The sequence below is a fragment of the Stenella coeruleoalba genome, assembly GCF_951394435.1.
Source record: "Stenella coeruleoalba genome assembly, chromosome: 2".
NCBI classification, from domain to species: Eukaryota; Metazoa; Chordata; class Mammalia; order Artiodactyla; family Delphinidae; genus Stenella; species Stenella coeruleoalba.
Window position 1 is genome coordinate 75,084,439 of NC_137147.1, and position 11,505 is coordinate 75,095,943.

Here is an 11,505-nt window from a genome sequence, read left to right on the forward strand (position 1 = left end):
TGGAGGGGACGCGGGGGGCGGGGAGAGGACTTTCGGTGGACGAGATAGAAGGCACGATTCTCTGCACAGGACCCGGTACTCACACCCAGTCCTTGCGCCCGCCAGTGGCCCGGGGGGGGTGGTGGAGGGGGGGAGTAGCTTGTGCATGCCCGCTTCCCCTCCCTCCTGGCCCCCAGTGCTGGCGAGTCTCCTGTCCAGGCGGGACAGCACTGAGCTCTAGCCTCCTGCACGGCCAGCCGGATGGTGAGCTCATCTCCCCACCCCCACTAGCGGTTACTGGGCTCGTTGTTAATTACAGCCTCTGCATACCCATCCGAACCGCACCACCCACGCTCTTTCCTTGTCTTCTTCCCAGGTGATGCTAGCGAGGAGGACCACCCCCAAGTCTGTGCCAAGTGCTGCGCACAATTCACTGACCCAGCTGAATTCCTCGCCCACCAGAATGCATGTTCTCCTGACCCCCCTGTAATGGTGATAATTGGGGGCCAGGAGAACCCCAACAACTCTTCGACCTCTTCTGAACCCCGGCCTGAGGGCCACAGCAGTCCCCAGGTCATGGAGGCCGAGCAGAGCAACCCGTCGGATTCCGGGTCCTCTGTACCTACAGATCCCACCTGGGGCCCAGAGCGGAGAGGAGAGGAGTCTTCGGGGCACTTTCTCGTAGCTGCCACAGGTACAGCAGCTGGGGGAGGTGGGGGCCTGATCTTGGCCAGCCCAAAGCTAGGAGCAACTCCATTACCTCCAGAATCCACTCCTGCACCACCACCCCCTCCACCTCCTCCTCCGCCCCCAGGTGTAGGCAGCGGCCACTTGAACATCCCTCTGATCTTGGAAGAGCTCCGGGTACTGCAGCAGCGGCAGATCCATCAGATGCAGATGACTGAGCAAATCTGCCGGCAGGTGCTGCTGCTTGGCTCCTTAGGCCAGACAGTGGGCACCCCTTCCAGCCCGTCCGAGTTACCTGGGACAGCCGCCGTCTCCTCCACCAAGCCTTTGCTCCCCCTCTTCAGCCCCATCAAGCCTGTCCAAACTGGCAAGACACTGGCGCCTTCCTCCACCTCCTCTTCCTCAGGGGCGGAAACACCCAAGCAGGCTTTCTTCCACCTTTATCATCCCCTGGGGTCACAGCACCCTTTTGCTGCCGGAGGGGTCGGGCGAAGCCACAAACCCACCCCTGCCCCCTCCCCGGCCCTGTCAGGCAGCACAGATCAGCTGATTGCCTCGCCTCATCTGGCATTCCCAGGCACCACGGGACTACTGGCAGCACAGTGTCTTGGGGCAGCCCGGGGCCTCGAGGCTACTGCCTCCCCAGGGCTCCTGAAGCCAAAGAATGGAGGTGGTGAGCTGGGCTATGGGGAATTGATGGGTCCCTTGGAGAAGCCTGGTGGACGGCACAAATGCCGCTTCTGTGCCAAAGTATTTGGCAGTGACAGTGCCCTGCAGATCCACCTGCGTTCCCACACAGGTGAGAGGCCCTATAAGTGTAATGTCTGTGGCAACCGCTTTACTACGCGTGGCAACCTCAAAGTGCATTTCCACCGGCATCGGGAGAAGTACCCGCACGTGCAGATGAACCCTCACCCGGTACCAGAGCATCTGGACTACGTCATCACCAGCAGCGGCCTGCCCTATGGTATGTCCGTGCCACCAGAGAAGGCCGAGGAGGAGGCGGCCATGCCAGGTGGTGGTGTGGAACGCAAGCCTCTGGTGGCCTCCACCACGGCACTCAGTGCCACAGAGAGCCTGACGCTGCTCTCCACCGGGGCAGGCACAGCCACGGCTCCTGCGCTCCCTGCTTTCAATAAGTTCGTGCTCATGAAAGCGGTAGAGCCAAAGAGTAAAGCTGATGAAAACACCCCACCCGGGAGCGAGGGCTCAGCCATCGCCGGGGTGGCAGAAAGTGGCACAGCAACCCGCATGCAGCTAAGTAAGCTGGTGACTTCGCTACCCAGCTGGGCCCTGCTTACCAACCACTTTAAGTCCACTGGTAGCTTCCCCTTTCCTTATGTGCTAGAGCCCTTGGGGGCTTCACCGTCTGAGACCTCCAAGCTGCAGCAACTGGTAGAGAAGATTGACCGTCAAGGAGCCGTGGCAGTGGCCTCTACTGCTTCGGGAGCCTCCACAACCTCTGCCCCTGCAACTTCATCCTCAGCCTCATCGGGACCTAACCAGTGTGTCATTTGCCTTCGGGTGCTGAGCTGTCCTCGAGCGCTGCGCCTGCATTACGGCCAACATGGAGGTGAGCGGCCCTTTAAATGCAAAGTGTGTGGCAGAGCTTTCTCTACCCGGGGCAACCTGCGTGCACATTTCGTGGGCCACAAGGCTAGTCCAGCTGCCCGGGCCCAGAACTCCTGCCCCATTTGCCAGAAGAAGTTCACCAATGCTGTTACTCTGCAGCAGCATGTTCGGATGCACCTGGGGGGCCAGATCCCCAACGGTGGTACCACGCTCCCTGAAGGTGGGGGAACTGCCCAGGAGAACGGCCCTGAGCAGTCTGCGGTCTCAGGGGCGGGGAGCTTCCCCCAGCAGCCATCCCAGCAGCCATCCCCAGAAGAGGAGTTGTCCGAAGAGGAAGAAGAGGACGACGAAGAAGAGGAAGACGTGACTGATGAAGATTCCCTGGCAGGGAGAGGCTCCGAGAGTGGAGGTGAGAAGGCGATATCCGTGCGTGGTGATTCAGAAGAGGCCTCAGGGGCAGAGGAGGAAGTGGGAACTGTGGTGGCAGTGGCCACAGCTGGGAAGGAGATGGACAGTAATGAGAAAACGATTCAACAGCCTTCTCTGCCGCCGCCGCCGCCGCCTGACAGCCTGGATCGAACGCAGCCAGTGGAGCAGGGCGGCAGTGATGTTGCAGGAGGCACAGAAGAGGGGGGCAAACCGGAGAGGAGCGCCAGCCCAGTGTCAGCGTTGGCCCTAGAAGGGGAAGGCAGCAGCCCCACCTTGGTGGAGGAGCTGAGCCTGCAGGAAGCGATGAGAAAGGAGCCCGGAGAGAGCAGTAGCAGAAAGGCCTGTGAGGTGTGTGGCCAGACCTTTCCCACCCAGGCAGCTCTGGAGGAGCATCAGAAGACCCACCCCAAGGAGGGGCCGCTCTTCACTTGTGTTTTCTGCAGGCAGGGCTTTCTCGAACGGGCTACCCTCAAGAAGCATATGCTGCTGGCTCACCACCAGGTACAGCCCTTTGCCCCCCACGGCCCTCAGAATATTGCTGCTCTTTCCTTGGTCCCTGGCTGCTCATCCTCCATCACTTCCCCAGGGCTCTCCCCCTTTCCCCGAAAAGATGACCCCACGATCCCATGAGCCTGTTTTTCTGAACCTGCTGCCCCTTGACCCCGGGGGCAGAAACTGAGAGCTCTGTATAAGGACCTCCAAGATCTGTGAGCCCTTGTCTATTTCTCTGAGTTCTTATATGATGTGTCCCTAGTGGCTTTTCTCTAATCCCTGAGCTTTGAAATCCTTGTGCTTACAGGGGGGTGGCCCCCTGAGAAACTTTTCTTTCCTCTTCATTCATTGTACCTGAGGAAAATAGATTCTCTACAGCTTTCACATTCCCAAGAAGAACCCTCTCCACCCTCCCTGGGAATGAACCTTCTACCCTCTCCTCTCCCTTTCCCTTTGGCAGGTGCATCTGAGCACCCACATTTGGAATTATAGCCCAGCCCGAAGGGGCCAGCAGCTGTCCCTGGAGGGCCTAGGGCCACTCCTCTCTGGTGACCAGGTCAACCTGCAGGACTTCTTGTCCCAGGGCATTCCTGCCCAGCTGGTGAGGGTGGGCTCCCTGTCTTGCTGAAACCAGGACACGGCTTTACTGTCAAGTGACCTGCCCACCAGGCCCCAGAGTTCCAGCTCCATCTCCATCTCCACTACCCCTTCAGGCCCCACACCACCAGTGCTGTTTGGCCCAGGAACTGTGGCTGAGAAGTTGCCTCCAGCAATGGGATCCAGAGAAGCCAAGGAAAAGAGATTCCCCCCTCCTTTTCTTTTGGCCTCTGGCATCCAAGACAGTGCCTGAGAAAGCCCATCATAGAAGAGAAGTAGCAAACTGTACATTTCTTCTCCTTCCCCCTGCTCCAGAAGGTGCCGACAATGAAGATGCAACAATATCAGTATCTGGTGGCTCCGCCCCAGGGTGTAGGGAGAAACGAAGGGCATAGGACACTCTTCCCAGTAGTAAGGCACTAATGTGCCTTCCTCACGTTAAGTCAAAGGTGTTGGCTGGTTAATATGCCAAGATATTTTGAGCTTGTCGTATCTTTCATCCTTGCCTCTGAGTTAGGAAACAAGTGGATTTCTTGCTGAGAGGTCTCCCATGGGATGGATATTTTGGGGAAGGAAAGGTGAAGTTCGTATCTTTAACAAGCATTGTTGATGAGGGTTAGCTGAAGGAATAATGGAGCGTTTAGGAGTGTTACTAAAGCATAGGGCTTGCTGAGAACCTATGTGATTAAGAAAGGGGTGTGATATAAGGGAGGGGACCTCAAACTCTTAATTGGATGGGTTGATGGGTCTCATGAATGTTCTTTTGAACTAATGGTGACTTTAGTGTGCAGCAATGCACCATGGATCATGGGGGATTTCCTAGCACTAGTGTGCTTCTAGTTTTAGATAACTCCCTCCGCTATTCCCTGGCCCCTTGTATTTTCCTCATCTTCCTCTTTCAAGGTCCACTTCCTTCCCATTTTGCTTGTCCACGGACCGGGGCTTAGGTCTTTGCCACTGTCTGGTTCTTAGAGTCCCAGACTTTGGGAGATGAGCCCTAGGTGCTGTCCTCCCTGCCTCTCCATTTTGTAATGAGATGTAGTATTTACTTTTAACATAGGCTCATTTGGAACCGGAGTTCTGAGGAGGAGGGAGTGAGGGTTCTGCTATTGACTGACTTGAGTGATGGCTCCTCCTCCAAAGGTGTAGGCTCCAGTTTCCTAACATAGTAAAATGTGAAGAGCAGACAACGGAGATGTTAGTGTCTTTCCCTTTTCATTAAAGGTGTCTTAACCAAATATTTGTGTGTTTCTCCTTATTTCATTTCAACAGCCAGCTGGGGTGTGATATGAGCATTCCCTAACATTGAGATTCCCTTCCCACCTACGTCTCCTGCCAAAGCTGAACATATGGTGTTGAAATATTTAATTTGCTCAGCCTTGTCCTAAAACAACCTCCAGTGAATGTAATTTCCTTGTAGAAATGGTGTTTGTGTTCTCAAAAGGTAGGGGATTTGCTCACTGTTTATAGCCACTGTCCAGGTTTTCTCTTTGCCTAGAACCTTCCACCACCAGGCTTTTGTATTTTATTTTACTTGTTTTGTTTTGTTTGGAGGTTGAAAGCTGTTTCTTTATCTATCTATCCTGACCTGTAGGCCAGCCTAGCTGACATCAGTTAATCTGCAGAACCAAGATGAATTCATCTTTATGATACTTGAGGTCTGATGTTATAAACAGGAAAAAAAAAATCAACCCTAGTAATTTCTACCAACAAGGTAATATAAAGGAGAATTCTTAGCAGAGGAAGTGCATTGGGGGTGGGAGAATGAAATGAAGCATATATATATTTTTGTTTTGTTTTGTTTTGTCTCTCCACAACATGGTAAGGTTCAGATTTGACTCTTAAGACCTTGCTTTCCTAAAGAGAACATTCTCCGGAATTTTTTTTTTTTTTTCGTTTGTAAGATTATATCACTGAAACCACATGCTAAAGGGATGGGACTGGTAAAATGATTTGCCTAAAGACATTCAGCCAATCAGTGGCAGAACTGCATTAAGAACCCAGCTCGGCAGAATCCCAGTCTCAGTGCTAACCACCAGTGGTCAGGAATGGTGCTTGCTTTCTGTTACATACTAAAGACTCCTGAAGTGGTGAGGCTGGCTGGAAGACTGAAGGGAAAGGTGAGTAAACCTACTGGCTCGATTCAAGGTAAAGAACAGAGGTTTGATTCTAGTTGCCTCCTGGAGGCAACTTTAAACCCGTCCCGCTTTAAAGGTACAAGTGAATAGGACATGGCAATCTTGTGAAGCCGGCTGGAGAAGAAACAGCTCCTGTCTCTTTAATTCCTTACCAGAGCTTTATAAATCTGTTTTTCTTTTCAGCCTATGGAAGGAGGTAGGTCACCAATCCTTCTATTCCCTTTACCTCCCCTACCCCCACTGGACATAGATAATGCCATTTAACTAATTAAACTAGACTTGCCCTCTCTTTAGATGCCAGTTCCCATTATGGTAACAGCTGTCAGTGAGGCTTCTGCTAATGGGTGCTTCCTTAGGCAGGTCAGCACTGAGCTGGACTCCCCACCCCACTCCTTCATAGCTCTACTTTATTTTCCCTTCTGTCTCCTTTTCATTCTTCTTTTTCCTCTCCTGCTTTTTATTCTTTCATTGACCTACAACTTTTACTTTTCTCTCTTCACCTTTAGTTTATTTCTCTCTTAGAGCCTTCAGTTTCTTCCTTCTTGCAGTCCCCTCCAATCCCCACCCTCAACCCCACCATTTCTTACTCTCAAGCACTTCTCATTTGATCATCCTTTTGGAAGGTGAATTAACTCTAACCTGCTGAAATGAATATGTCAAGAAATGCAGCTTGCGAAACGCTTTACCTGAAATATACATAGTGGATTCAGTTCAAACTAGATGGATAAAAAATCACTAGTACAAGAAGCAAGAGACAGCTTCCTCACTCATTCATTCAGTTAATTTTTGAGGATTTGTTTCAGAGACCAAGTGTTGGGTAGATACAAAGGTAAACAAACTTCTGCCCCTAAGGGGGCTCAGTCAAGGAAGAAGAAAAATGAAAACGGATTTTTATATCATGGTAGTAAATACTGTGATAGACACAGTGGCCTGTGGGATTCCAGAAAGGGAAATAACTAACTCATGTTACGAAGAGAGAGAAGGGGGCGGGGACGTACATTTCTCTTACATTCAGTTTTCCTAATAACCATGCTGAAATATATTAACTGAATCCATATGACAACCTAAGGACCAATGCAGTTACCATATAAAAACCTACATAAGGTACGTCAAGTCCCCTTTGGCAGATACAGAGGTGTGCTACTTCAGAGATGTCCCTTTAAGAAAGAACTGGCTACCTAGCTGCAAGAAACCTGGTTAGCTGACAGCCTCTAGCTGTCCTACTGTTCTCCAAACCCCTGGCCAAAGGCTAAGCAAGGTGGTGGGTGGTACAGGGCTTAGCCATTCCCAGGGAACATGGGACTAATGAACGATTCTTGCTATGGAACTTTCCAGTGGTCTGGCAGAGGCTGTCATGTCTGCATCACTGACAGCTTTGGACAGCTCTCCCTGCCCAATCCCATTTTCTTCCCTTTTTCTTTTTACAAGTGTTACTTCCCAATAAAACTTTTGGACTCCTGACTCTCTCAGCATCTGCTTCTCCCAGATTTCAACCTGTGTCACCCCAAAAAAAGGTTTCAATTCTATTGGCACATTTTCATCTCTCACAGATTTCTGGGACTCTGGATACCGTCCCTGGAACTTCTCAGTAAATCAAGGAACATCCGTCTCCTGATCCCCAAAACAAACTTAACTCACATGAGCGTTTCTCCATTAGACCCAACTTTGACTTCCCTTTACATTTCCTTGTCTTTTCTAATGTTTAATTTAACAACAGATTTACTAATCCCATTGGACACTTTGCTTTTGATCATATAATTTTAAAAAATGAGTAAGGACAAAAGTGAAGAAAAAAGAATTTTGACCAAAGAACCAGTTACAAAGTGCAGTATTTGGTCAATACTGTGGATGTTTCAGTAACCCATTGCTGTGTAACAAACCATCCAAAACTTAGTGTCTTAAACAATAATTATGTATTTGCTTGTGAGTCCATGGGTTGTCCCAACAGGCCTCAGCTAGGATGACTTGTCTATGTTCCATGTGGTGAGGGCTGAGCTCACTCAGCAGCTTCAATTCGGGCTGGAGGATCCAAGATGGCCTCACTCACCTCTGGCCCCTCAGTTGAATGGCTGGAATACTGCAGTCTCTTTTCTTAGAATTTTTCATTCTCCAGGAAATCTTTTTGATATCTTTCAATCTCTAGGATTTCTCTCTCTCTCTGTCTCTTTCTCACTCCTTTTTTCTCCCTCTCCTTCTCCCTTTCCCTCTCCCTCACTCTCTCTTCAAATGGTCTAGCTATTAGGATAACTGGACTTCCATGAAGGCCTAGGCCTCCAAGACGACAAAAGCAGAAGCTTCAAGGCCTCCTAAGGCCTAGACTCTGAAACTCAAAGAATATCACTTCTGCCACTTTCTCTTGGCCAAAGCTAGTCAGAAAACCAGTTCAGATTCAAGAGGAGGGGAAACAAGCTTTACCTCTTATCGGGAAGAGTGGCAAAGACACACTGCGTAAGGGCATGTGGGATGGGAGCCATTATTGTTGTGGCTAACTCTGGAAAGTCTACCACAGCAGATAGGAGGAAAAGTTCAGAAATGTAGTGCATGCAGCACTCATCTACTCACAACTAGGCTTACACTCTTTTGACTAGAAGAGGTCTGGGTGAGATTCCTTCCTCCTTCCTGTACTGCTCAGGGTTGTATACAGACTGGCTAAGAGTAGGCACACAAGAAAGCAGTGGCTTTCTTATGAGCTGAAAACTGGTCCTGAGGAGTCTAGAAAAAAATCCCTCTATAAGCAGATCATGCTAAGTGGCCCTCCTGTGCTCCTAAAATTTGCCTAATTTACTACTGTAATAATTTATCCAAAGTGAATATGAAAGCAAAGACTTCTGGGAGCTGGCCTTAACTTGGCTGACTTTAAGGAGTACCTGTACTCCTTCTTTGGCTTCCTCTGTAGATGAGAGGAGGCAATCCAGGTCTTAGGTACCTCGAATTCTACCAGAGACTGAATCTCTTCCACTAGAAAAATTCTTCCTTTCCTAGACGAAAATGCTTATGAATTTAAGGGTTGACCTGTGGAAATCTGTCTTTAAGATGAATCAACCCCCTTCATCTTCTACAAAGCTATATCCAGTACTGTCTTTCTCTCCCAAGACTATTTAATTTTACTGCTATATAATTTCTATGTATTTCATTTCTATGTGTTAAGGACCTTGAAAGAAATAGTGATCTTACAGCAAGTGAGGGATTCAGATTTGTGAACAGTTAACTCTAACAGTTCTCTAATAGAGCAATAATGGGATTATCTTACTTCAGTAATAATACATGTGTCTAAACATAGGGCCACACAGAATATATCCCAAATGAAAGTGCAAAGCATCCCTTGTCAACTCTCTTGAGGGTAGTTGTTAGACCCAGGTTATTAAAGGAAGCAAAACCTGTTAAGTAGGGTCTTCCTTGGCAGTCTGGTGGTTAAGACTCTGCCTTCCACTGCAAGGGATGTGGGTTCAATCCCTGGTCAGGTAAGTTCCATGTGCCGCAGGTTGCTGCCAAAAAAAAAAAAAAAAAAAAAAACCTTAGGTAGAGCAGGCCCTTGGAAGTAGTCTTTTATGATCTCACATCAGCCAACTTTGCCAAGAGTATTTCAGCTGAGCAAGATGGAATTTTTTCCTTCTAATTAAGTATAATCCTGAGAATTAAATGTCCAGATATGCTCATATGAGCCCATATTCATTTCTGTGTCCTCTATCTCAATGCTCATATATAAAGGTACACATCTCAAAAGACAATGTAGGGCGGCCTCCCTGGTGGCTCAGTGGTTAAGAATCTGCCTGCCAATGCAGAGGACACGGGTTCGAGCCCTGGTCCGGGAAGATCCCACATGCTGCAGAGCAGTTAAGCCTGCGAGCCACAACTACTGAGCCCGTGTGCCACAACTACTGAGTCCGTGTGCCATAACCACTGAAGCCCACGTGCCTGTGCTCTGCAACAAGGTAAGCCACCGCAATAAGAAGCCTGTGCACTGCAACGAAGAGTAGCCCCCGCTCGCCTCAACTAGAGAAAGACTGCGCACAGCAACGAAAGACCCAATGCAGCCAAAAATAAAATTAAAGTAAAATAAATAAAAAAAGACAATGTAAATTATCTACTAGGTAAATTTAAATTCAGAAAATGATATGGAAATGGATATTTTGATCACTACTAAATCTCCACAGTACCTAGCCCATAGTAGTCACTCAAATATTTTCTGAATAAATTAATGAAACTGCCACATTCCAAAACACATACATCTTTCTTCTCAGTAGTCTCCCTTCATATTCACCCCTTCCTTTCCATTACTATACATAGATAGCTTCTGACTTAAAGGTCCTATCATCAAACAGTTACAATAGGCTACTAATTATTTTCCCTATCTCTAAACTTTTCTCCCCATCTCAATTCAACCAGAACACCAGATTCCCTAAAATATTCCCTATTCACAAAACTTAAAATGTACCCTGTTGTATGCTGAATAAATTGCAAGCTCGTTACTCAGGTAACATGTACCTTTTGCAATTTGGCCTCAAATATGGAAACAAATATTCTCCCAAATTCCCAAAAATAATTCTCTGTGTTCTAGCAAAATTAATCTGGGTCAGCACGGCACGCATCATGCTTTTGTACATCTAGCCTAGACCTTTGCTTTTATCATGTTCTTAGCCTGGAATTCTTTCCTATAGCTTCACCTACTGAAGTACTAGCTGTCCCTCCAAGCCTGAACTTTGATGTCACCTCCTTGCCAAAGTGTCATCTGGGCTTGGAGTCCTCCCTTCTTTACAATCACGTTTGTTTTTTAAGTCTACGCTCGGTGCTGCCTTAGTCTGTAAAGATGGTTCAGTATCAATAAACTGGGTCATAGCTCCTTTACCATACCAGAAGCTCTGAAAGCAGGGGCCGTGCCTTCTTAAGCTGTTCTTTCTGGCAGTGTTTGGCGTTCCGTAGGCTTGATAAATCAGTGGTTCTCAAATGCTTCCATTCAGAGAACCTCATTAAAAAAACGAAATTTTTAAGTTTACTACACAGAGAAGTGCACATACCAAAATGTTTGGCTCAGTTAATTTTCACAAACAACGTATTCATACAACCAGCTCTCAGAATAAGAAACACAGCTCAACCAGAACCTCAGGAGCCCCCTAGTGCCTCCTTCTGAGTATGTATGTATGTATGTATGTATGTATTTATGCATGCATGCATGCATTCCGAGCAGCTTGGGATCTTATTTCCCCGACCGCAGATTGAACCGGTTCCGTTGGCAATGAAAGCGCAGTCCTAACCACTGGACCACCAAGGAATTCCCTGAGGACTCTATTTTAATGTATTACACATGATACTTGTAGATTTGGTATAAGCAAGAAGAGTGAGAATATGTATTTGTAGACTCATTATAGTATCTCTGCTCCATCAGTTCTCCTCCCTCAAATATGCATGCGTAATGGCTATATTTTTGTAAACAAGTGCACGGGAACATGAAGCTACACCTTCAGTGGCAAAGGTATGTTAGTACCAAACTGTCAAAAGAAATTAGTGATCCTTCATTTCCAAAATCTAGACTACATACGCTGCCCCGCGTGCGCTTAGTACGACTCGAACTTATTTCCTAATATTCAACATGGCCGCATGCGCGGCTATAAGC

The 11,505-nt window shown here is 48.2% G+C and overlaps 1 protein-coding gene across 6 annotated transcripts in view; it reads left to right on the forward strand.

Moving 5' to 3' along the window:
• Positions 1-3,943, forward strand: part of SALL2 (spalt like transcription factor 2) — an 802,697-nt gene extending 798,754 nt beyond the window's left edge. For 5 of the 6 annotated variants that reach the window (XM_079912229.1, XM_079912230.1, XM_079912228.1 and 2 more), the window contains one exon: positions 356-3,943. In XM_079912229.1, the coding sequence (XP_079768355.1) occupies positions 469-3,297 (2,829 nt within the window). In that variant the 5' untranslated portion in view covers positions 356-468 and the 3' untranslated portion in view covers positions 3,298-3,943. The remainder of the gene's footprint in view (positions 1-355) is intronic. The other variant, XM_079912227.1, reaches the window with a different exon arrangement.
• Positions 3,944-11,505: the final 7,562 nt, after the last annotated feature.